At 45.4% G+C, this 25,114-nt stretch overlaps 1 protein-coding gene across 4 annotated transcripts in view; it reads right to left on the reverse strand.

The window, feature by feature from the left end:
• UBN2 (ubinuclein 2) overlaps positions 1 to 25,114 on the reverse strand; it is a 624,092-nt gene that overhangs the window by 489,071 nt on the left and 109,907 nt on the right. For 3 of the 4 annotated variants that reach the window (XM_086958832.1, XM_086958824.1, XM_086958830.1), the window contains exon 3: positions 11,988 to 12,089. The exons of the other annotated variant lie outside the window; for it this stretch is intronic. In XM_086958832.1, the coding sequence (XP_086814958.1) occupies positions 11,988 to 12,089 (102 nt within the window). The remainder of the gene's footprint in view (positions 1 to 11,987; positions 12,090 to 25,114) is intronic. 4 annotated transcript variants of the gene reach the window in all.

A 25,114-nucleotide genomic window follows, 5' to 3' on the forward strand; every position in this document is an offset into this window, starting at 1 on the left:
TCCCTGAGTCAGCCTTGAAATCTTCATCCTCGCTACATTGAGAATCAACATTTGCTGCTCAATTTTGGGTTCAATAGTAATGTAAAGTCCATGGAAACCACTAGCAAAAGGCACACACACTTACAATCTGAACCTAGTAACTTCCGATAGCCCTGGTGAAAAAGTTCACACAGTGCAAGTTTTAAGAACAATTGACAAAGCAAAGATCATACCACTGACTAACATTTTAGGATGAAAGAATGGGCTATCTTTGGCGAAACTCTTTCTGGTGCATACTAACTACAGATTCATTAGTTTGAGAATCTTCCCAGGAGCCAGACTGGAAACTGACACTTACAAATGCTTTTACATGCCTCCTCACTCCTCTGTCCCACCTCAAACTATGACGGAGCTGCATATAGGAACCACCCCTGCACGCCATTGGTAGCCTATTGTTTGCCCAAGCCCTAAGATGCAGAGGGTACCTGACTAGATGGAGTAGCTACTGGCAATGTGCAAAAAATAACATGTGACCTTATTACGCCCATGCTGGACTGGTAAGCGGTAAGGAAACTGCGGTTAGCAAATCCACTAGAAAGAGTATTACCAAAGGTAGGCAACTTAGACTTTTAATGGAGCTAGGCACCCCTGTGGCCTGGATTTCACCTCACTTTTATTCTCAAGGCTAGATTTTACCTTCTCTCTGCACAACAAGTCGAACTTCTAGTTTGATTTCTATATCAGGGTAGGTATTTGGTTGCCGTATTCATCAGCTGCTCTCTCCACTTAGGCATCACTTGCACACTTTCGCAGGCAGCATTTTTTTTAATGTGTTTCTTAATTTCACATTTCATTTACCAGTAGACACCAAGACAAGGGAGTGGTCAGGATCCAGTCTGCCTCATACTTTTGCTCCTCTTCTGTTTAGGACACACCTGAGGTGAGCTCTCTAGCTTAGCAGGATGATACTAGTACTGTATCAGCAGGCAGTTTGATCTATTAGAGCATCACATTTTGCTACGGGAATTAAATCAGCAAAAAACCTACATGAGAGCTGTTTATCATTGAAGAAATAATCCCCCATCATGATGTCTATAACAAACTTCCCTTCCGAGCTTTTTTTAGTAATCGGGTCAAATTTGAAAATTTTAAGCAAATTTCCCATCAACCAACACCATTAAACAATCACCTAATCGGACTTTTCTCCAAAGCGCAAGTTCTGAAACCAAGCCTATCTGAATTTACCTACGAGATGAAAGGACTTCTTTTTGACCCATAAAAACCTTCTTTCAAAGCTTCAATTTCTCATTTCATCATAGACCTGACCAATGTACACAACCTCTTGCTGATCATGGACACTGCCTTCTTGTTAAACAAACACCACCATTACCCTACTGATAGAATAAAATAAACCCACAGCAGACCCCGAAATAAGGCATAAGTTCTGCACCTCCAGGCTAACCTTAAAGAGAAACACATTAATATTAGACTACCTAAATATTTGGAAATCAGTAACCTTTTAAGACGACCGGTCCATTACAGCTGTGGGAGGTACATCTTAGACCAATGAAGTGCAACTGTACTGGCCTTCCTAGACCCATCCTTTTAAATCTCCCACAAGCCACAACATTTTGTGTGCGCTAGAGCATTGCTGCAGTTGTGTTCTCTGTATTAGACAACCTCTTGTCTACAAACCTGTGAACCCACATGGTCTTGAGGATCATTAATACCAAAACAGATACCTACAAGGCTGAGAATTGGAGGTGGCTTTCCTAAGAAAGGCACTGTGTCGCCGAAAACCGTATAGAAACATATGAAACAGGAAGACTACAGATTTAAGCCAATGTTCTGCATCTTTAATGTGCTATGTTTGATATTTTATTTACAGAAACAGAAAAGATAATATTGTGCTATTCATATTTAATAGTACCCACTATCCAACAAGAATGTATAATCAAAATTGTTGCAATTGATGTGCTCCAATTTGTGGACTATTCGGTTAGGCATTGGACATTGGTCTTGCAACAAATATGGACAGAGTGTAGAAATGGAAGAGTGATGAATGAATGACTGCGGAGAGTGGTGTTGGATGACGACGTACTTTTTAGTGATTTTCTGTGATATTATGTTCTTTCATATGAGAACATTTTTATAATAGTATAACTGTTTCTTTGATTATTGGATTGTCAAAGTGTTTAATAAAAAGTAGACACCGACTGAGCTTTGAAATTAGTAAGGAGACGATCAATGAATGTGTAAAGTTGCCTGGGTGTTTTGTACAATGTAGTAGTAGTTATTCCTGCCCTAGGAACATTTGTTTGTGGTAGGTGGTCCCCTTTTTCCCACAGTGCCTTCTTAGACCTCTCCACAGTGTTTGACAAGGTATCTCACATCACGCTCCTAAGAGGTTTAGCAGGATTTGCAATAGACGTCGGCATGGTCAAAGTCATTTATTTCACAAAGAATGCAATGGATCTCACTAAACCATTTCAGTAACAAACCTTTGTATCAACATACTGGGTCCCTCAGGACTCATCACTTAACCCAGCGCTATTCAATATTTATATTGCTGCGCTTTCTGCGTTCTTAAGATCCTTTGGTTTTAACATTATGTCAATGCAGATGACACACTGATTGTGGAATCAATTTCAGACAGCATTAGCTGAACTCAGGAGAGTTTCTTTGCTTGACTGTCGAAGGTGGCTGCGGGTTGGAGCTATAACACTCTTAAGCTCAATTCCAACAATCAGGCAACAAATTTATTCCAACAGCCTTAATACATAGACTTGTGGAGGGGTGGTGGGCAACTAGTATGACATCCACCACTTCCGGCAAAAGATTGAAATCTTTCATTTGTTTCTGCTCAATCTCCATCTATGTAAGTCTAGTGTGTGGAAGTTAGAACGTGAAACTACACCCTGCTGCTGGGACAGAACATCCTGAAGAGGAAGCTTTTTTTGGAAGTGGTAACAAGGTCTAGCAAAGGCGTGGTAGGCCACTGCAAATTTATGTTCCATTAGACGGCCTGCTTGAGCAGAGTGAGCTATGATGCCAGCAAACCAAGTAACCTCCAATATTACACACCAAGGAAGAGCCACAGTAATAGCGGTCTCAAAAATATCTAGACTACAGGATACTAGCCCGAATGGAGCATTCACTATAATGGTTAGGTAGGACTCACCCACTCTTTTGTGGCATGCCTCACCATCAGCCAGTCCCAGCACGGTGGTCTCAACCTCATTGTAGGGGGAGAGCAGAAGATTCTCATTATGGTCAGTAATGGGGTTAAGTTATTCTTAAAACAGCCTAGACGCATACCCAAAGACTTTCTTTACTACAGGGTACATTTGGCTGGATTAAAATAAGAGTACAGATGATCATGAGCTAGGTCTCAGGCATCCCATCACAAATCTACTTGCCAACATGTTTCAGCCACACAATGGTTCCCTCAAAAGCGTGCTAAGACGAAGTCTTACCCATAAGGTTATCGTCGTCACCTGGGGATAAAAACAAAACGTGAAACAAATTGAACCTATTTAGTCCACTGTATGGTTACATTTTGTAGGCGATTCTTAAGCAGTCTATAGATTCCAGGCATGCTCAATTCACTTTGTTTATCCGAGAATGTATGCTGAATTGAACATGCAAGCACAAATTGTGATGCACACATAATAGCACAGCAATCAAATGTCTATGTGGAAGAAAACTGTGATTCATGCAATGTGTTCTGTCGCTTACCCTACACTTTTAGGGGTGTTATGCCAAAGGGTCACACCGGGGAGGAATCTCTCCTGTAGGCACATACTTGTGTGATAAGAGGTACAAGTCACAATCTGTCACAATTAAAAACACAGCATTCTAATTCACAACCTTCCAGTAGGATCATCCGTACTCATACTTCAATCCAGTCAAGTGTACTCTGTTGTAAAGGAAATCTTTAAATTTACAACTAAATTGTTTAAGAATAACTGGACCCCATTACTGACCAGTACTTGAATCTTCTGTTCTCCCACTGTGCTGGTTTTATCCTAGCTCCAGCAGACTAGTACCCGGTAGTATACATTAAAACAATTACAGACATACATGTTGTGTCACAAGTAACCTCAGAATCATCAAGACTAGAACAACTGCTCTCACATGAAACATGTGGATGATAGCCCAAATGTCCCCAACAATGTCCAGAATACCCCCAAATTAGCCACGCGCATTCGACAAGAGCGGTGTAAAGCTATAAAACTATGTAGTGCCAAAATTGTGTGGAAATGAAGTTTCAGGAAATATTTGTAATCTGCACATCACCATGTACAGTGTTATGACCACATTGAAATCTTTGTTCACATCACACTTCAGAATTACAAAATAAAACTTTATTAGTGCTTTCATAACTGCTCATATTTTGAAATATTTGTACAGTTAATTCAAAGGTATTGTGTTGTGTTAGAAAAAATAACATTCTGCAGTCTTTCCTTTCACACCAGCAAGACGGTCAAATAGTTCATTTTACAAACCCCTCTCACTTTGCAATCAGAGCAAGAAAACACCAATTTCCATGTTAGAATAAGCAGCAATTTTCAGAAGGCTGAGATGACATTTGACCTCTGTCTCTGAAGCACGGTAAATGTGACAAGCTAAAAACAAACTTTACATGCATCTTTCATGCTTATTCACCTGGGAATTCTACCATGGTTAGTTTGGGAGTCCTACAGCACCCCTACCCGAGAAATCTATCGCACATGGAGGTGAAGGAGCTCTCTGCCATTACGATCCTCGACTGTCCGGATTGCAACGTATTATGGTTGTGACCCCCCCAGAGGTTTCCACTACATGCTGAATACTTAGCGACCTAGTGCCTCCTACTTTGTATTTTACTGTCTGCACCTGGGAATTTTTACATAGATTTCTCGGGTCAGGGATACTTAATTTTTCCATATACATAGGACTACGCCACGATTCTGCACCCAAAAGAAGCTATTACAATAATTTTTTTACCAGCTGATAGAACTCCTTGGGGCTGGTATCGTTTGTAACATTTTGACATTCTGACTGTTCGACATTAGGAACATGTGGGGATAACATTTACATCTATGACTGCTTGTACCAAGAAATCTTGTTGGGAACCCACGGCGACTTCTGAATTTGGTTCGCCGCGTTTGGATAGATTTGTGATCCTTCCTTCTTCCAGTTGACATTTGGATATTCACCACCAGTACTTATGCCTTAAGAAAGTCTTAGTGCAAGACGAAACACGTGTTGGGAGATTTTGTACGATTTTATTTAATACTAATAAAGAATTGATGAAATCACAAGAAGACTGACATTTATTCGACTCTGAACTGCCTGGATCTTCATTCTTGGAACTGATGTTTGTTTTTTGTTTCATTGTCCAATAGAGGGTATATTAATCCTTGATTAAGCTATTATTTAGCTAAGTTTAAGAAAGAAACTTAGCAAGTTTGCTTTGAATAGCCTCAATTCTGGATGTTAAATTTGGCTCCACATTTATGTGTACCTATAGCACCTCGAGGTAGGTGCTTGGGAAAGATTTAGCACCCATTTTCTATACATTCTGTATTGTACCAAATTTGTCACGCTTTATACGGTCTATGTAGTACTATCTCTTTAGGTGAATAGTGTGGAGGTTTCCCTTTGGGAACACTACTACCTAAAATTGTACAGTAAATTACAAAACTGTTTGTACCTACCACGGAGCCTGAGCAACCTTGGTGGATGCCCGGTGGAGCTGTCCTATGCAGCTATAGAGGAGTCTGGCCCCTTGGCCGTCACCTACCCAGCCGGTCATCTGACATTGTTTTTCCTCGTCTCCCAGTTATGGGTCTCCTTCTCTCCCACTTCGAAGGTACAATGACGACGCCCCCTGGGCAGATACCAAATCTGTTTGTACCTACCACGGAGACCAAGCAACATTGGCCGAAGCCCGGTGGAGCTGTCCTATGCAGCTATAGAGGATTCTGGCCCCTTGGCCGTCACCTGCGCAGCTGATCATCTGACAATGTTTTCCTCTTCTCCCCGTTCGTGTCTCCTTCCCTCCCCCTCCCTCTGTGATTCTTTGATTCAAACGGTTGTAACTATGTAACCTGTAACTCGCTGATTCAACTGATATAACTATGTATCCTGTAACTTGCTGATCCTCATGTAAAGCGCTCAGATACCTCCAGGTCTAGCCAGCGCCATATAAAACTTTGCACAAAAAAAATTTAAATAAAAAAATAAAAAATTAAAATCGCTCAGAAATAAATGTAAGGAAGCTTTTCTGATTCTTACAGGAGACCTTCCAGCACCCTATTAAGACATCCACATTTTTCTACAGACCCACCACTCTACCTTTTACCAAAGGTACAGGCTTGCAGATACACCCCTACCCTGACCCCGTCACTTACATTTAACACCACTGTGTTGTCCTAACATACCACAACGTTTTATTATTCTCCTCTCTTCCAGTATTTTAAGTTCTAACAAAGATAAAAGTCTCCCTAAAAGTTCACTTTTTTTTTTTCAAGCCACAATCCAGATTTGATATCTGCACTTGTGCTTTTTTTGCGAATGACAGACAGCTTCCTCTCTCTCACCAGTGGTGATTCCCGAACCGTGCCCTAGATGACGAAGCGTTTAAACAAGACCTCTCTATAGCCATAAAGGACTATTTTGAATTAAACACTGGCTCTGTGTATTCGGAGGCGGTGCTGTGGGAGGGATTTAAGGCCTACATGAGGGGGATATGTATCTCAAAAAGTTCTGGGGTGCTTTGCGACATACGTGGCACACTTTCCAGTTTAGAGAAGGAACTGGCTACACTGGACACTGCTCAGACAGCAACTGCCGACCCGGGCTACATCATGAAACGAGCAGCGCTGCTCTTAGAATATAAAGAGGTAGCAGACAGGGAAATACTTTACATGGAGAAATATCAGAACGCCAACGTTTATGGACCTGGACGAGTTCTAGCACAAATGCTCCGACCTCCTTACACGAAAGCATACATCACAGAACTCTACTCCACATCAGGGATTACACTCAAGGACCCACTGCTAAACCAGAAAGAATTTTTAGCTTATTTTAAGACACTATACACATCCAGACTAGGGCAGGACAGTACCGGTCAAGAATCGTACCTTTCAGAGATAGAGTTGGTATATTTGGAGAGATATATGCAAGAGCGGAGCCCATCACAGCGGACAGCATAAATGAAGCCATTGCAGCCCTAAACCCATCCACAGCCCCCGGGTTGGATAGATTTACAGGCGAATTCTACAAAACCTATAAAGACCTTTTGATCCCTCGACTTTTAAACGTTTATGCTGAAGCTCTAGAAAAACAACAGCTCCCTCCTACCCTATGAGAGGCGGTTATTATTCTGCTTCCTAAACCTGGCAAGGACCCACTGCACTGTAGCTCCTATAGACCCCTATCATTGTTAATAGACTATAAAATTCTGGCCAAGGCGCTAGCGTGCCGCCTCTCACTACTTGAGGAATTTATAATCTCTCCTGCGCAATCAGGTTTCATTCCTCTTCGATCTACTGCCTTCAACCTCCGCACCCTTTTTAACTTCTTGCACAGAATAAATCCGGAGGTTTCCGCAGCCGCAATCCTACTAGACACTGAAAAGGCGTTCAACTCCTTGGAATGGCCCTTTTTTCTTTCCATAATGCCACGCATGGGAAAGCCCCAGGGATTCATTGCCACTACGGCTTTGTTATACATGCAGCCAACAGCTCGGCTCCGGCTAAACGGCACCCAAACAACCCCCTTCACACTATCACGTAGCACGCGGCAGGGTTGCCCCCTCTCCCCTTTATGGTTCATTTTAGCAATGGACCCACTGATAAGACATTTCCAGGGACAACATTTACACAGGGGACTGCAATTCAACACAGGTCCACTGTTAGTTTCCCTATACGCTGAAGACTCTATCCTATATGTTCAAGATCCTCAAACCCACCTAGACCCTCTCCTCAGAGAGATCCTCAGATTTGGCACCTTCTCGGGGCTAGGGATAAACTGGCATAAATCAGTTATATTACCCCTCACGGCTTGCACACCTCGATGGTTCCCCGGAATTCCCTTTGGACTGGTGCGAGGACTCAGTAAAATACTTGGGGATACATATACATTTAGACACAGACCAGATTATACGCCGTAATTACGGGGTGGCCATTTCCAAATTGGAAACACAAGTCGACTCCTGGCTTAAACTTCCCCTTTCCATAGCAGGACGGGTCGTGCTGGTAAAAATGATTGTTCTCCCAAAATTTTTATATTTGTTTCACAAATGTACCAACCAGACTGGTATGAGGCAACAGGACACCCAGAGTAAAGTGGGAGGTATTGACACTTCCCTGCGACCGAGGAGGGTACGGGGTCCCGGATCTTCAATTATATTTTCTGGCAGCTAAATGCAGTTTCGCACAAGCATGGTATCACCCAGACGCAAGGATTACATACCTGCGCCCAGAATCTGATTTAATTTTACCCAACACACTTGCTACCATACTACCCAAGGGCTTCCCTAGAGACCCAAAAGACATACAGCCATTCTCTAACACCTGCTGGGCATGGCATATGCTGCGCCGTATCACTCGTACACAAACATTATACTCCTAGTCTCTTCCGCTTCTCAATGCCACTTTCCTTCCTATAACTGGCAAAAAGCTGGTACAAAAAACCTGCACTAAATTTAATATTGCCAAGATGAGACCTCTATCCAGCTGCCCATGTTTTTGACCCAGAGGATATGTCTACCTTTTCGGATGCCACGTTCATGAACAAATTTGTTTTGGCCCGATTACGTTCTGCCCTGCGAGCCAGGCTCCCGGAATACCCGCTAGAACCTCCCTCATTTTTCCCACTTACGTTGGTGATAACTAGCAGCAAAGGATTCCACATTATATCTCACTTGTATAGGGCGTGCTCGGACCTGGTCCAAGTTGGCGAAAACAGACTGCGTAGTGCATGGGAATTGGACTTAGGCAACCAAATTACTGATGAACAATGGGCAGCCTGCTGCAGAGTTATTAAAACAGTATCCCTCAACAGCAGGCACAAATGAATACACTTTAAATTTTTATGTAGAATCTACATTACACCGGCCCGAATACATAGGATAGACCCCACCAGACCGCATTGCTCACGGCGCTGTCAGGCCCCACAGGCTATCTTCTCGCATGGACATGCCCTAGGGTCTGCGCCTTTTGGGTAGCTGTACACTAACTATTAAGCAAAATGATACAGATTCCTCTGGTGCCATTGCCCGAGATAGCCCTCCTGGGATATGTAGTTCAGGTCCCCCTGAAGGTGCGCAGATTCGTCGCTATCTCCTTACTTCGAGCTAAAAGAGAGGTCGCAATTTATTGGGGTAGCAGGAGGGCACCCGCGATATCAGGCTGGACCCAAAGCCTTTCGACCTGCTCCATGAAGAGCAAACTGTATGCGAACACTGTCCCGCCATCCTCCAGGCCGAAAGACACATGGGGGCCCTTCCGGGCTTTCCTAGCGTCTCAACCGCAAGATCCCCCCTCGCAACAGGAACAGGGTATTGAACCAACTGGGGTTGGTTAGAGGAATGAACCGCATTCATGTATGCTCCTTGACACATCCCACATGTATATAACACATGGGCCCATAGTGCATCCTGAGGTATGTGGATAGAGGGGGTCTTTGGGCGGGAGCCGTGGGGACGACACTATGTTGGACCACTTAAGGGAGTCTTTATGTGTATCAAATATGGTATTGTCATTACTTGACTGCTCAATTTCATTAGGATCTCTGTAAGGCTTAGGAACTCGAGAGGGCGGTGTTGAAAGTATTGTTTTTATTTTGTATAATCATGGGTCAATGAATTGTATCTTAACTATTTCTTACTGTTTTATGCACTTTTGTGGTATTTTTTAAATGCTGAATAAAGATACATTAATTGATTGCTCAACCTTGCCGCCATTGACCTATGGGGGGTGAATGTGTTCAAATGTACCCAATGTATACTACAACTGAACTCTGTGCTCTGCTTTGCTTTTCACAAAATGATAAAGTTAAAAAAAAAGTCCAATCTGAAGCAATGACTCATCTTTATGTTGCTGAGCCTGAACTTGGTAACCACCTTGGGGAGAAATTCTCTTTAACAATGCATCAAAATTAGAGACTGTGATTGTGGAGACCAGGAGTTTCTAGCAGGACATTTTGTGCTTCCTTCTGTTGCCAAAACAGAAAATTAAACTTTCTGGATGACCCCAAGCAAGAGATGATGTCCTACAAATGGTTCCCTTTAGAGTGCATTTGTGCTGTTCTAGCAAATGACAGCTCAGTTTGCCTTCATAATCTGTGAACAGCAGTCAGGTAAAAACCCTTTGCCAGCATCTAGTGGCAAAGATTCTAAGCTTCAGGTAGAGCATACTAGAAACACTTCCCTCAAGAAACAGGCTAAAAGCCTCCATCAAGCCCAAAGACATCAAATGAAATCTGAAAAAGAAATTGGTGTTACCAGCCAATACCGCTCTGCAGAAAGCAAGGACTATGTCCTGAGCTTCACAGAGCAGAAGAGGATGGGGCAGCTTGTCACTCTGTTGGGAATAATGGGCCAGATGTACGAAGGTTTCCGTCTACATTACTTAAATGGCGACTCCGTAGGAATCGCTATTTATGCAAGTCACAGGATATGTACAAAATGTGCGATTCCCTAATAGCAATTCTTACAGATTACGGAATCACACTTAGGATATGCCATTGCATTCCCGCCAATGGGTGAAATAGGATATGGTTTGTATTTCCCAAATTGTGATTTCCTAATAGGAAATCGCAATTTAAGAGAAGCAGAGCCAACGGTGGCATTGGGCTTAAGGCAACCTGAATTTCCTAGCACACATATGCCCTAGGAATAGGGCATATGTGCGCTTTATGTCACAATTAAAAAAAGGATTTTTAATGCTTTTTTTTTTTGCATATGATTACCATTGACTTTAAGTCAATGGTAACTGCATTTCCTAAATGTCCAACTCGCATTTAGGAAAAGCTTTGTACATGTGCTGTAGGAATCCCAAAGAAGTAATCCCTATTTGGGATTCCGAAATCGTGGTCACAATTTGCGACGTTAATTGATACTGGTTTTGCCATTTGTATATATGAAAGGGAAATTTAGCAATTCTTAAATAGCCAATATGCTGATTTGGCCTGTTAAAAAATGCTAAATGGCTTCATACATCTGGGTCCATATTGAAGTGTGGCATCCAAAATTCCCAAAGGAGCAAGGGTCTGTCTCTTTATCACATGTAGTCCCTTTATTAGAGTGGGAGAGTCCATCATTCCTGCTTTTTTCATTAGTTCATTCACTTTCAGAGTGGGGTTTTATCCTAATGTACTGTGTGCAGCAAATTATCAATTTTAAAGAAAACAACTTGATTTTTTTGGAATGTTTTATGTTATGTGGATATTTAGAAAACAAAAAAAAAGTGTTCAGTTCATAACGAATTAGGAATTTTAATAAGTTTGAAAAGTTTGTTCACACTAGATCGATGACTTACTACAGGACCCCATTGATCGTGTAATCAAATTGTTCTAGTGCTTTTATAGTAATTCACCATAAAGAACATTCAGCAAATCTGGCTTTCAGCCAAACAGAATCTTCAAGCTGCCTCTTTAGTAGCATTTCACATCACAAAGAAACTCCCTACAGACACTTATGTGGATACCCATGTGTCATCTGAGAATTTGCAACACATGATTCTGGAATAGTTCCTTAATGTAAACACTGTGAATAAGATTATTCCCTGAAAACTCTCATAACTATCAATATGGCAGCTATTACGTTTTGATACAGTGGCCACAAGAGACAGTTTGACACACCACATGACTGTGTTATACATGACTAGTATGAACACATCCTTTATTTAAGCCCTACCCCTCTGCCTCATTAAGCAGAACGGAGGAGAATCACTCACAATTAAATTAATGCACTTTCACACCAATCCTCAACCCCTGGCCCCCAAACTTTTACTTACAGCCTCAGAGTTATCAATGAAGGGGTCCGTCTCATCATACCCATATCCGATGTCGATGAGGTCTTGCATACGGTCTTTGCGATGCTTGTGAACCTTCCCACCCTACAAAAAGGATTAGATAGGCATTAAAGAATGATTTGAAGCTGAACTATCAGTGAAGGCCAAGTATACCACTTCTATAACAAGGCCATAATGTTTAGTGTTCCTGGCTCTCCATTACCAGCCTGAGGATTGTTGTTAATGTAGCATTAAACGTAATTGCCCAAAAGCATTAGAAATAAGGATCCAGTATGAAATTCCATCTGTCCAGCCTGGAATCGATAAAGTGTACTGGCGAGCAAGCAGAGGCACTTAGCAGTAAGATAAATGTTACATATTTGTAGTTACAGATTTCCAGACTGTGCATACTCCTACCTGAAAGACCTGCAAACTCATGAATGAGGGTGTCCCTAATCAGTCCCTTGTGATGTTTACTGCTGAAAAAGACGTGCGGCATCTGGAGCTGGTCTCGCGAAACCAATTAAACCTTAACTATCCTCCCAAATACCCAGAGAAGCTGTAGGAGTCACAAGGAAATCTACAACATAACATTAAGCTGCAAAAGTGGCTCAGATATCTAAACGTTCCAACATAACGAATAGTTTCTTACCTGTCGGTGTAGTTTTGCAGCTTGAAGATCTTTCTGGATTCACTATGCTGTGCATTATTCCGCGATCTGGTGGTTGGGTCCGGATTCGTAGTCTTTTTTCTCTTTTTTTTTTTTTTTTGTAGCCCAGGTGGGCGTCGACGTCCCACCATTTGGTGCACCTTCGTGACGTCGGCACGCTTCCTGCGGAAGCTCCCACCCTTGGGCGCCATCTTCGGATTCTTTTTTCTTTCCTCCTTTGTGGTGAATCCATGGCTATGTGTATTAAAACTTTCCTTCAACGTAAACTTCTTCACGTATATTTGTCTTGTTAAAGCGTTCCCATCTTACTCTATGTCCTTCCACCTTCTCCAGCCTCATCTTTCTGGCGGAGGTGGGTGGGTTCGCTAGTGAATCCAGAAAGATCTTCAAGCTGCAAAACTACACCGACAGGTAAGAAACTATTCGTTTTGCAGCGTGAATCTTTCTGGATACACTATGCTGTGCATTGATTTCGTAGCGGTTTTGTCACTCATGTGGCGGCTGGGTGGAAGATGAGCGTTGGTTGTTAAAGATATGTTGAAGCACTCTTTGGCCCACTTGTGCTTCCTTGTTCATCTGCACATCTACGCAATAGTGTTTAGTGAAAGTGTGCACTGAAGCCCATGTTGCCGCCAGGCATATGTCTTGGATGGGCGTGTTTGCCAGGAAGGCGATTGTTGCCCCTTTCTTCCTGGTTGAGTGGGCTCGTGGCCCCTCCGTGAGCTCCTCGCCCGCTTGCATGTGGCAGAGCTGTATTGTTTTTGCAATCCATCTTGCTATGGTGTTCTTAGTCACTGGTCTACCTAGGAGACTCCTTGCGAAGGACACAAAGAATTGTTTTGTCTTCCTGTGTTCTTTCGTCCTTTCTATATAGTGCATTACTGCCCGCCTTGCATCCAGAGTGTGGAGCGCCCTCTCCGCATTTGATGTGGGCTTCTGGAAGAAGCTAGGGATCTGGATACTTTGGTTCATGTGGAATTTAGATACTACCTTGGGCATGAAATGCGGGTCTGTCCTCATCACGACCCTGTCACTGTGTATTTGTATGTACGGTTCTTGCAGGGTTAAAGCTTGTAGTTCGCTCACTCTGCGTAGCGATGTTATTGCTACTAGAAAGGCTGTCTTCATTGTCAGCATTTGTAGTGACGCTTTATGGATGGGCTCAAACGGCGGCTTCATGAGTTCCGTCAGTACCACGTTCAAGTTCCATGCCGGCGGCGGCATCCTCTTGTGTGGCGCTATTCTCTTTGCTCCTTCCAAGAACCTTTTCACTACTCTGGAAGTGAAGAAACTTCTCCCCGTTTCTCCCCTTGTGTATGCCACAATCGCTGCCAGGTGAACCCTCAGCGAGGACGAGCTTAGTTTGGCTTTGATCAGGTGCGTGAGGTATCTGAGTACTGTAGATTCTCTAGTCAGTTTTTTCTCCAGGTTTTTCTTATGGCACCACTGCGTGAACCTCTTCCATTTCTCCCCATAGCACTTCCGTGTACTGGGTCTCCTTGCTTCTCTCAGCACCCGAAGTGTGCTCTCTGGTAGTTTTAGATGAGCAAACTTAAGTCCTCAGGAGCCACGCTGACAGGCAGAGGCTTTCTGGTTCTGGGTGTAGAACTTGTGCCCCTTCCATGGAGAGAAGGTCTCTTCTTTTTGGGAACTTGTGTGCTCTGCCCTGCGCCATCTCCATAATCTGGGAGTACCAAGTCTGCCTCGCCCATTGGGGAGCCACCAGGATGAGAGTCATGTTGCTCGACCTGCACTTGTTCAGGACTCTGGGGATCAGTGGCGTCGGTGGAAAAGCGTAGGCAAATTTCTTTGACCAGCTTATCCATAGGGCATTCCCATGGGACATTGGATCTTGTTCCCTCGATGCAAAGTGTTGGCATTTTGCATTCCGGCGTGTTGCAAACAGGTCTATTGTTGGTGTGCCCCACCTCCTGAACAGGTTCTCTGTCTCTTGGTTGTTCAGTTCCCATTCGTGGGACACTGATGCTTGCCTGCTGAGCCAATCCGCTTCCACATTGTCCTTCCCTGGCAGGTGTATGGCCAGCAGGTCTATCCTGAGTGGGATCGCCCATCTCCATATTTCTTGAGCCAAGCTCGACAGAGGGAATGACTGAGTTCCCCCTTGCTTGTTGATGTAAAACATCGTCGTGGTGTTGTCTGTCTGTATCAACACCTTCTTGTTGTAAAGGTGCTTTTGGAAGGCCTTGAGGGCCAGCAACACTGTTTTCAGCTCCAGGTAGTTGATGTGCTTGACCGCATCTCCTGGGTTCCACAGACCCCTCACTCTGAGCCTGTTCATGTGTGCGCCCCATCCTTTCTGGGATGCGTCTGTGGTGATGGTCACAGTTGGGTCCGGTGGCGTTAGAGGCTTCCCCATTGTTATATTCTCCTTCGTCCACCATGTCATCTCCTCCTGCACATTGTGCGTAACAACCACTAGATCTTCCCAACTTCCTTCTGCTTGTGACCATTGTTGTTGCAGCCACTCCTGTAGTGGTCTCATCTTTAGGCGAACATTGGGGACCAGGTGGATGCATGACGCCATCATCTCCAAGATCTTGCTCACCGTCCTCACTGTCAGAACTTGCCCCTTCTGGTAGTGACGTTTCTCCCTCAGCAGGCTGAGTGTTCTCTTCTCGCTGGGTGTCACTCTGCATTCGACAGTGTTGATCAGGGCTCCCAGGAAGATTTTTACTTGCTCTGGGTCCATGGAGCACTTCCTCCAGTGGATGGAGAAGCCCAGGTTCGTGAGCGTTCTTGTGACCTGTTCTGCGTGGTCTTTGCACCTCGTGTAAGAGCTTGCTTTCACGAGCCAGTCGTCCAGGTAGGGGTACACGTGTATACCCTCCCTTCGCAGGTGTGCGGCCACCGCCGCGAGGCATTTGGTAAAGACCCTTGGTGCTGACTTGAGCCCGAAAGCCAGGGTCGTGAACTGATAGTGGTCTTTGTTCACCTTGAATCTTAACAAGTGTTTGTGTTTCCTGTTCATGGGGATGTGCAGGTATGCGTCTTTTAGGTCTATTGTGGACAAGTAGTCCCCGGGCCTTATTTGTGGGATGACCTCTTGCAGGGAAGTCATCTTGAACTTTTGAGTTTTTACGTAGGTGTTCAGGAAGCGTAGGTCCAGGATGGGTCTTAGGCTTTCGTCCGCCTTTGGTACTAGGAAGTAGTTTGAGTACACTCCCTTGTTCCGTTCTCTTTGCGGGACTGGCTCTATGGCCTCTTTGAGGAGCAGTTCTTGAGCTTCCTCCTGGAGCAGGCGCAGTTCTCTGCCCTTGTGACCCCTTCTCTTTGGCCTCCTGCTTGGTGGGTATCTTTCCAACTCTATGCAGTATCCGTGTTGTATAATGTTTAGTATCCACTTGTCTGTGGTTATTTTTCTCCACTCGTGTAGGAAAAATCTCAACCTTCCCCATACTGGTGTTGTGTGTTCTCTTGAGACGTGTCCGTGTGAGCCTCTCCTTAGCTGTAGGTGCTCTCCCCCCGGAGGCTTTGGGTGGGTGAGCGCCTCCCTCTTCGTGGAGTCATTTTTGGGGGGGTTGATCACCACCTCTCCGTCTTTGGCCCCGTCCGTTTCCTCTCCCTCGAAAGGACTGGCCCCTATTCTGGGAGCTCCAATTCTGTCTCTGTTGACCCTGTTGCCATTGGTTGTCCCCTTGTTGACCATGGTGGTGCGACTGATGCGAATGTGATTGCTGGTTTCCACCTCTACCATTTGGTCTCCTCGTGGGGGTGCCTCTCCGCATCCCCCTGAATTGTAGGGCTCCCATTGATTTGGCTGTCTCATTGTCTTTCTTCAGCTGGGCCAGTTTGTCATCCACCGCTGTTCCGAACAGCGTCTCCCCATTGAAGGGGGTGTTCAGGATGTTGTTCTGTACTTCAGCCTTGAAACCTGATATTCTGAGCCAGGCCTGCCTTCTCTCAGTGATACCTATGGCCATCAGTCTGCTTGATGTTTCTGCCCCGTCTAGGGCCGTCTTCAGGCATGCGTTTGCTATGTCCTTTCCCCCCTCGACGAGGTGGGCTGCCCTCTGCCTGTACTCCTCAGGCATGTGTTTCAGCAACTGGCTCATCTCATCCCAGTGCTGGTATTGGTGTCTATTCAGGAGTGCGTTGGAGTTTGCCATCCTCCAATGCATGGCCGCATTCCTTTCTATTTTCCTTCCAGTGAGGTCCATCCTCCTGCTTTCCTTATCAGGTGGTGGACCAGATGTGGTTGGCACGTTGGCCCTTCTCCTGGCAGTTGCCGCGATAATAGAGTCCGCTGCCACGGTGCCCTGGATATAAGGGGGGTCCCCGGAGGAGAACTTGTATTTCTTCTCCGTCCTCGGGGTCACCGACCTGCATGTAGCCGGTTCCTTGAAGGCTTCAGCTCCTTGTGCAGTGACGCTCTTCAGCATGGGCAGGAAACTGCTTTTTGTCTGTGAGGGGAGCAATGTTTCCAGCAGGAAGTCTGCCTTTGTCTGTTCCTCCTCCAATTTTACATTGTAGACGGTTGCAGCCTTCTTGACGACTTCATAGTAAGCCCCGATGTCATCTGGCGGCGAAGGCCTCGACGGATACGTCTCCACAGGTTCCTCGGGGTTATCGGCCTCGAGATCCTGCCATTCTTCGTCTAAGGACGCCGAGCATTCTGAGTAGTAGCTCTCGCGGAGGTAATCTCCCTCCGAGCGGTAGAAGTCCTCCTCTTCCCCTTCATCTGTGGGGTCTGGAGTTTTCGGCGGCTCTTCGGCCTCGAAGTCCTCCTGCAACTCTACCTCTTCGGCTGGCGCTGCGGTGCTCGAGGCGGCAGTCGCGGTCTTCGAGGGAATCGAGTAGTTCTTCATTTTCTCGTCGAAGTCTCTCTTCCTCTGGAGCATACTCTCCATTTCGGCCTCGAGCCTTTTTCTCTTTTTCTCCATCTGTGCCGCCTGCTCGGCGTCGAGCTTCTCGGCCGGTCTCTTTGACGGCGCCTTCGACGTGGAGGCCATTTTGAGCGTCTTCTCGCTCGCGGGTCCCTTCTCGAGGGCCTGCTTCGACGACCTATGCTTTTCGCTGGTCTTCGCCATCTGGGAGTCCTTTTCGAAGGATCCGCTGGGCTTTTCGGAGGATGCAACTTCGGACGTCGAAAATTTCGTCGCCGGTGCTCCTTTCGAGGACTTAGCCTCTGTTTTTCGGGATTCTCCCTCAGGCTTTCTAGGCCCTGTCTGGGTTTTCGGGGTCGTAGACTCTCCTACCTTTTTTGAAGGTCTCACATCGGTCTCTACGACCGTGAAGTCATCTGGTCCCTCGGCGATGTTCTCCTCTTCCTCGGAGGAGGCGCCCAGGTCGTAAAGCGTCGGCGTGGTCCCTTTCCCTTGCATCGTCTGGTGGGCCACCCTCTGTCTCTCTCGAACTCTCAAAGTCTTCGGCGTGAAGACTGAACAGGCGTTGCAATCCTCGCTGGAGTGGTCGACCGGCAGGCAGAGGTTGCAGACTGGATGCTGGTCCTTCTGCGCGTACTTGTGGTGGCAATTACGGCAGAACTTGAATGGAGTGTTGTCCATGTGCTCGGTCAGGGGGTCCCCTGCCCGCTCCTTCTTCTTGGCTGTCGAAAACCTCGATGTTTTCTTCCTCCTTCTCCGTTCTGGTTCTAGGAGGTCTTCTTCTCTGACCTTCCTCGGTCCTTTTTCTTCCAAAAACTTGTGTATTTCCTTCTTTTCTCCTGAAACTTCTCCGGAGCTTCATGCGACGATCCAGACCCAACGGCGGAAAAAAGAATCCGAAGATGGCGCCCAAGGGTGGGAGCTTCCGCAGGAAGCGTGCCGACGTCACGAAGGTGCACCAAATGGTGGGACGTCGACGCCCACCTGGGCTACAAAAAAAAAAAAAAAAAAAAGAGAAAAAAAGACTACGAATCCGGACCCAACCACCAGATCGCGGAATAATGCACAGCATAGTGAATCCAGAAAGATTCACGCTGCAAAACCCCACTCTACAGACATTGTGGCTGTTTACGATTGTCTCTCACACTACATGGCCAACAAGAGCCATTACTGTGTCCGATCAAAACACATACGTCGATGCACCTAATGTCATGAGTTATCCACAAATCCCTCCATAGCTGCATTCTAGGTCATCTGTCCAAAGACTACTAGCTGCATATGCCAACAAAAGGCAGAAGATGTGTCATTGTTAGCCACACTGGCTATCCACCCACCAAATGTTTTGAGATGTCACGTCTGGAGCTAGCTTAGCCCTTGGAGGTTGGAAAAAGGCTTCCTAAATCCAATGAGATCTAATAATGCATGTTTTACATTCCGAGTACAGTCCTATTAATTATGGTACTAGAAGGGTCCATAACTGGTTCCCAGATTGCATTCATACATTTTGTAATTTCTATAGTACTGTACTCCATCTTTTCAAGCTTAAACATCCTCTCAGACAGTGAGTGTGCCATGCAGCTGCCTTATCTTTTTGCTTTCCCAATGCTTATTTTTTTCATATTTATTTTTCCTTTTTCCTTTTTTTTTTAAAGGGGTGTCCTATAGCCCTTCAAAAGCATTTTTGCTTTGAAAAGCAGCACAAGTCACAGGTGTAAACTAGAAGTTCAGACCACGGTCTGAAAGGCATTTCCAAGCACTAGCACACGAAAACAAAACGGTAAAGCTTTGCCAAAGCTAGATTGCTTTGCCATTGCTCAGAACTGACCCACTGGGAGAACTCTATGCAACTTTAGGGGAAGGCAGTGAAGCGGAGCATTAGGGAAAGAGTGTTTCAGCAACCCGGAAAAGGTACAAATAATGGATATCTTGCAGAGATGGAGTTGCATTATGTTGGACTATTGCCGAGACAATTCCTTCTATGCACCTTTTCCTGATAGGGCATTTCCAAATATTCTTGTGGTTAATTGTTAAGCTTCCGGTAAACAGTTTCTGTTTGTGGCAATTGTCTGTACTTCTGGAGGCAACTACTCTGTTAATGGTCATCCTGATAGGGCATTTCCAAATATTCTTGTGGTTAATTGTTAAGCTTCCGGTAAACAGTTTCTGTTTGTGGCAATTGTCTGTACTTCTGGAGGCAACTACTCTGTTAATGGTCAATAATGAGTAAATGGAAAGGTCACACATAATGAAAATAAAAGGTCACTCATATTTAGCCCTCGTACAGGCATGTGCACTGTGGCCCACAGCATGGAAGAGTGTGTTACCCCCCAGTAGCAGAAAGTACTGGCTCATTCACTAGGGACGGCATTTATCTGCTTACCCATTCCTCTTTAGTTGTTTTATATTCTGCTTGGTGGCTGCGAGTCTGATGGGCAACAGCAGTGTCAGACTAAGATGCAGCAGTGATGGTGGTGGTGGTGGGTGGGGGGGCCTTGTGCTGGGCAACCCTTCAAACGTTCAAAAGGACTCTGAGCAGGCAGGTGACTGGCGCTAAAAAGTGGCCAGCGAGTAGCAACAGCAGCTCCATACAAGCTTTGCGTTCCAATTAATTAATCGTCAGTATGGGCCATGATGGAACCAAGCAGGCAATGCCATCATGACTCTACAGTAATACTCAGTTAATTAGAGCTATCCTGCATCACTAGTACCAGGTGAGGCAGTAGGGAATTGACAACTGTGCCGCTTGGCTTCAATGGAACCGATGCAATGTCCACCATGTAAGATGCCACGTGTCTATACAACGTTAGTCCAGGTTCTTTTGCACGCCCTCAACAACTTAACTTGAAAACTAAGCACAACAAAAGCAACTTATCTTCAAACGGAGGGAGACAGGAGGATGGAAATTGCTTAAGTCGTCATCATAACAATCAGAAACATTACTGACAGTAAGTAACTTGTGCTTTAGTGAAGATTAATTTCTACAGATCCATACCTGAACACTAACAAAAGCAGTCCAACAAACAAGTAAAAGGCTGAGGGTGCAGCTGCACTTAAAACTAGAAAAGACTGCAAAAATACTCTAAAAAAGTGAAATGGAGCACTGCTCTCCATTTCCAAACAATAACACTTCATAAAATGGAACATTTATTGACTGTGCTTGCATATCATCTGAAAATGTAGTTGGTGAATCCACGCATGCCTTCATGACCACAATGGAACTCATGAACCTTACACATCAGTAGAGCCCCACCCAGCCTACACTGCTTGTTTTGAGAAAGCAATACCATCCTGAACACAACTTGGGAAGGTTGCTTGTGTTCCTCAGGTAGCATCGCTGTGACTGAAGACCACTTCCCACAAAGCATAGGTGTACGTTTAAAAAAAAAAATTTGATAAAGCAGAATACTGACAATAAATCAGAGCAGTTATACCTACATTTACCATAGTCTAAGTACATTAAATGGAGTCATAGATAGTTTACTTTGCTCCGCCCCCCCTCGCTCGGTATTATGTGTTGCCTTTCTAGTCCCGCCCCTCCCTCTCGTTGTCCATGTTGTGATGCGGGGCTGCTCCTGCTGCAGCAGGAAGCGGACGGCAGGGAAACCATGGCTGATACCGGCAGCACAAGGTCAGGAGGACAACACTGCCTGGTCTCCGGCATCTAAAATAAACAACAATGTCTCAAACAAGGGTATCATTTAAAGGACAAGTATAAACAGCCTAATAAATAGCGACCGATTTAATCCAAAAGGGGAGAAACGCAGGGAGACACGTTTATTTAAAAGAAGTTTGTATTTCAATTGATAGGCTTAAATTTCATATGTACAGGCACAGGGGAAAATAGCACTGCGTTAACATTGAATGTCATGTAACCAACAAAATACTGTTACTGTACACAAGTGCTCGTGAAGTTGTGTGACGGCGCTACCGACATATGATGTGGTATATACAGCGGTGGTGGTGGTGGGCGCGGTGGAGCAAGGTGAGAAAAATATCTCACAGGTAAAGAAATTTAAGGATTCAATTGGGTAAAGTGTCAATACGAAGGGGCGCCAGATGTTTCGCTGTGGAAGTCGACGGCATTTCGGCCTGTAGATATGTTAGGCCATCATCATCACTAACGGAGAGCCGATACCACAATTGCACTCAACCGGATACACGCAGCTCCTGCAGCCTTAACTCACTACCTTCTCCAAACGAATGTAACCAATCCGGATGATGGCCTAACAGATCCACAGGCCGAAACACCATTGACTACCACAGCGAAACCTCTGGGCCCCTTCGTACGGACACCTCACCCAATTGAATCCTTACATTTCTGTACCATGAATTGCCTTGGTGTCCTAAATGTTGAAATCATTTTCATCTCACCTTGCTCCACCGCGGCCACCGCCACATATACCACGTCATGTCACTAGTGTCGTCACACAACTTCACGAGCACCTGTGCACAGTATTTTGTTGATTACATGACATTCAATGTAACGCAGTACTATTTTCCCATGTGCCTGTACAAATGAAACTCAATATGTCCAACAAGCCTATCAATTGAAATACAAACTTCTTTTCAATGAACGTGTCTCCCTGTGTTTCTCCCCTTGTTTCCATTAAATCCATCGATATTTATTAGGCTGTTTGTACTGGTCTTTTAAATTATACCCTTGTTTGAGACATCGTTTGTCATAGACTATTGCCCCAGTCTCCTTGTGGTCTACGGGCTTCCTTCTGTAGTCTGATACTGCTGGTCTCGGACATCGGCAAGATCATCCAGTTAAACGTCAGAGGCACCAGGTAAGAACCAGCGGTGATTTGTCTGCGATGTGCTAGGCCGTCAGGGCAGCTGCTGCAGCCAAGAGGAGGCTGCAGGAGCCCGGCACTCTAGCTGGAAAAAACTCTGGCAAGCTGCTGCACCTAGGCCGAGGCAAAGAAGGCACTGAAGTGGTATCATGAGGGCACACTGCCCTGTCAACTGCTCATAAAGACCGAGCCGCTGAATTACCAACGGGATGAATACACAGCTTATTGATTTAACCACAAGGCTGATGACCCACGGGCGAGATGGACCAGAGCCAGGAAATATCTCCAAATTAGTGCACCGATTGATACAATGTGGCTGACGCTGGCATAACCCCCAGACGTCCACCAGCACCCCCTCCGGATCAGAGTTCATCTCATCCATTATTTATTCTGGTTTACAACTAGTGAAAAAAACATAGACGTGGGGTTTAATTGGGATGCTGACCTCTGACAGAAGTAACGGGCAGGTGTCAACACTGAGCCTGCTCTCAAAGAGCTGCAGTGTGGGCAGCTGGCAGCTCTCCAGGTTTGGCATGAAGCTCCTCATTTAGGCACAAACTTACCTTAAGCCTCTCCACTACTATTCAGAGGTCATCCGAGCAAAATGGATGTCCACTGTATTGTAGCTTTTGTATGGCTTGTGTGGGGCACTGAAGCACTTAATCACATGGGTACCAAGCCATAACGAGTAGGGTGTGTAGTTGGGAGGGTGGCGTTTTTTATTTTGAGCCTACATGGGAAGTGTTTTTATGTCATATGTGAGGACCACTGAGGTGTGAGTATCATGTTTTGAGAATCAACGCTTAATGATGTGTTTGTTAAATGAGGATATGTGTGAGCTTGTTGTGAAAATGTATGTTTATAATAAAGACTAACTAGCTTAACCACAGGGGTAACAGGAATATGGCCAGTTCAGATTTAGAGCTTTTTCGATTCTTCTCAATTATCTGGAGTTCTTGATACTCGAGGACAAGTAAAGAAAACAGAAACAGAGCTAAAGGAGGACACAATAATGGTAGAATCATTCAGCCACACTAGAGAGGTTGCACACTGGCACGCTAAATCAGCACTGTTGTATCAGCATTATGGCATGTTGTGATTGCTTACAACAAGGTGATGTAGCTCCACAGTATTCCTAAGTGGCTAACCTAATCTCCATATCCACATAAGCTACTTCATAACTGATGTGAAAAGTTGGGGGTCTCTTGCTCATATTCAGAAAACCTGGACGTTTCCTACTTCCACAGCCTACTACAATGAATTTAGAACAGTTTTTTAGGTCTCGCCTAGCGACGCAGCGCATGCGCTGTCGCCTTGGCAAGACCTATTGTCGTCGACATGGTTGCCGAATGGGGACATGAGTTGTCACTTGCCCAGACAGCCGATGTACACGTTCACGCCTTCTCTTCTCTGCTGATGTCAGCGTGCGACAGGACAGCAGATTTGCATTCTCACAGCGTCTTGCGCGCTCCCACCGCACTTTCGCGCGCAGCCTCTAGAGGAAGTAGAGATGCAGACAACTTCCTGCACTGGCTCAACGTCAGCTTCTACACAGACTGGGTGAGCAGGTGGCCAGTTGAACCACATGCTGGGCTACCTGGCAGTGCTAGCCGTTCCTATTTCCAGGGTAACATTGAGCTCTGGGTGCTCTTCAATGGTGCCCTGGAGAAGGGCCACCTGCATGAGTGGGCCAAGCGGCAGGGCAACAAGCCAAACAAGGGCACGCTGCCGCCCAAGGTCAGTTTTTTACTTCCGTTGACTCGGCTCACAGTGCTACCTCCCACCCACCGCTGTTTCCTGTTTTTGTCACAATTTAATCTCCCTGTGCGACGCCGCCCTCACCCCCCCCATCCCCACCTCCCGCCCATCATTCTATTTGTGAAATTTCCCACGTTTTTTTCTTTCGGCTATCACTTCTCTGACATCTAAAGCGAAACAAGGTGTGATCTTGGCAAGCAGTCTCTTGCCAAGTGTGTTGCTGTGTCACCTCTCGTGGGGACTGTTGTCAGAGTTCAAGCGAGTCCTAGTAAACACTAACAGAGTAAGGGGCCCTCGGGACAGGCCTGAACCAGGCAAATCTTACAAGTGAGAGGCCACGACCTGTCACACAAAGTACAGATGCGTTGGGCATCCTTGTTTAATTGTTCTTAGTGTCTACTGCCAGAACTAACGCAACTTCTCGTCTCCTCCTCGCCCCCAATCAACCCGTTGTTGATGGCGGTCACGAAAACACGCAAACTACTCTTTGAGGTGAATTGTGATTGCCTGTGTCGCCCTCCACACAACGGGGCTTCTGGTTTGGCAAGGACCTTTAACAGAAATGGTAATACTCCTTGTTTAGGTTTCCGATTGGCCTGGAATGCGGTCATTACTTTATGTTGGCCTCACTGATGAAAAAGATTTGCATTTTCACTTAGTGTTTTTGTTATCACGAGAAGGAAATCAATTTCTCTTTTATCAGCAAACTTACATTAGTTGGTAGTGTTATTATCAGAGGGGTCAGGACAAGTGCACAATTCCTCCACAGCCCTATTTTCTTTCTACCTAGCGCAGTGCACTTACGGAACAATCGCCTACACTACTTCGCTCAATTGAAGGGGAGTTTTTAATGTATACGCACATAGATTTATGTATGACAACATTTCTCCTGTGTCTGGCATGATCTTAAGTGGGCTGAGAGGAACATGAACGAGCCAGGGTTTTCAATGCAGACACGCACTGGTTCAATCGAAGTGGGTGTCTAAGGGCTTGGTTTCCAATGCTCTATTATTTTTGGAACTAATGGCAGGATGCAGTATACAGTATACAGTGGGCAGTATC

The sequence above is a fragment of the Lissotriton vulgaris genome, chromosome 1_1 (assembly GCF_964263255.1).
Source record: "Lissotriton vulgaris chromosome 1_1, aLisVul1.2, whole genome shotgun sequence".
Classification (NCBI taxonomy): domain Eukaryota; kingdom Metazoa; phylum Chordata; class Amphibia; order Caudata; family Salamandridae; genus Lissotriton; species Lissotriton vulgaris.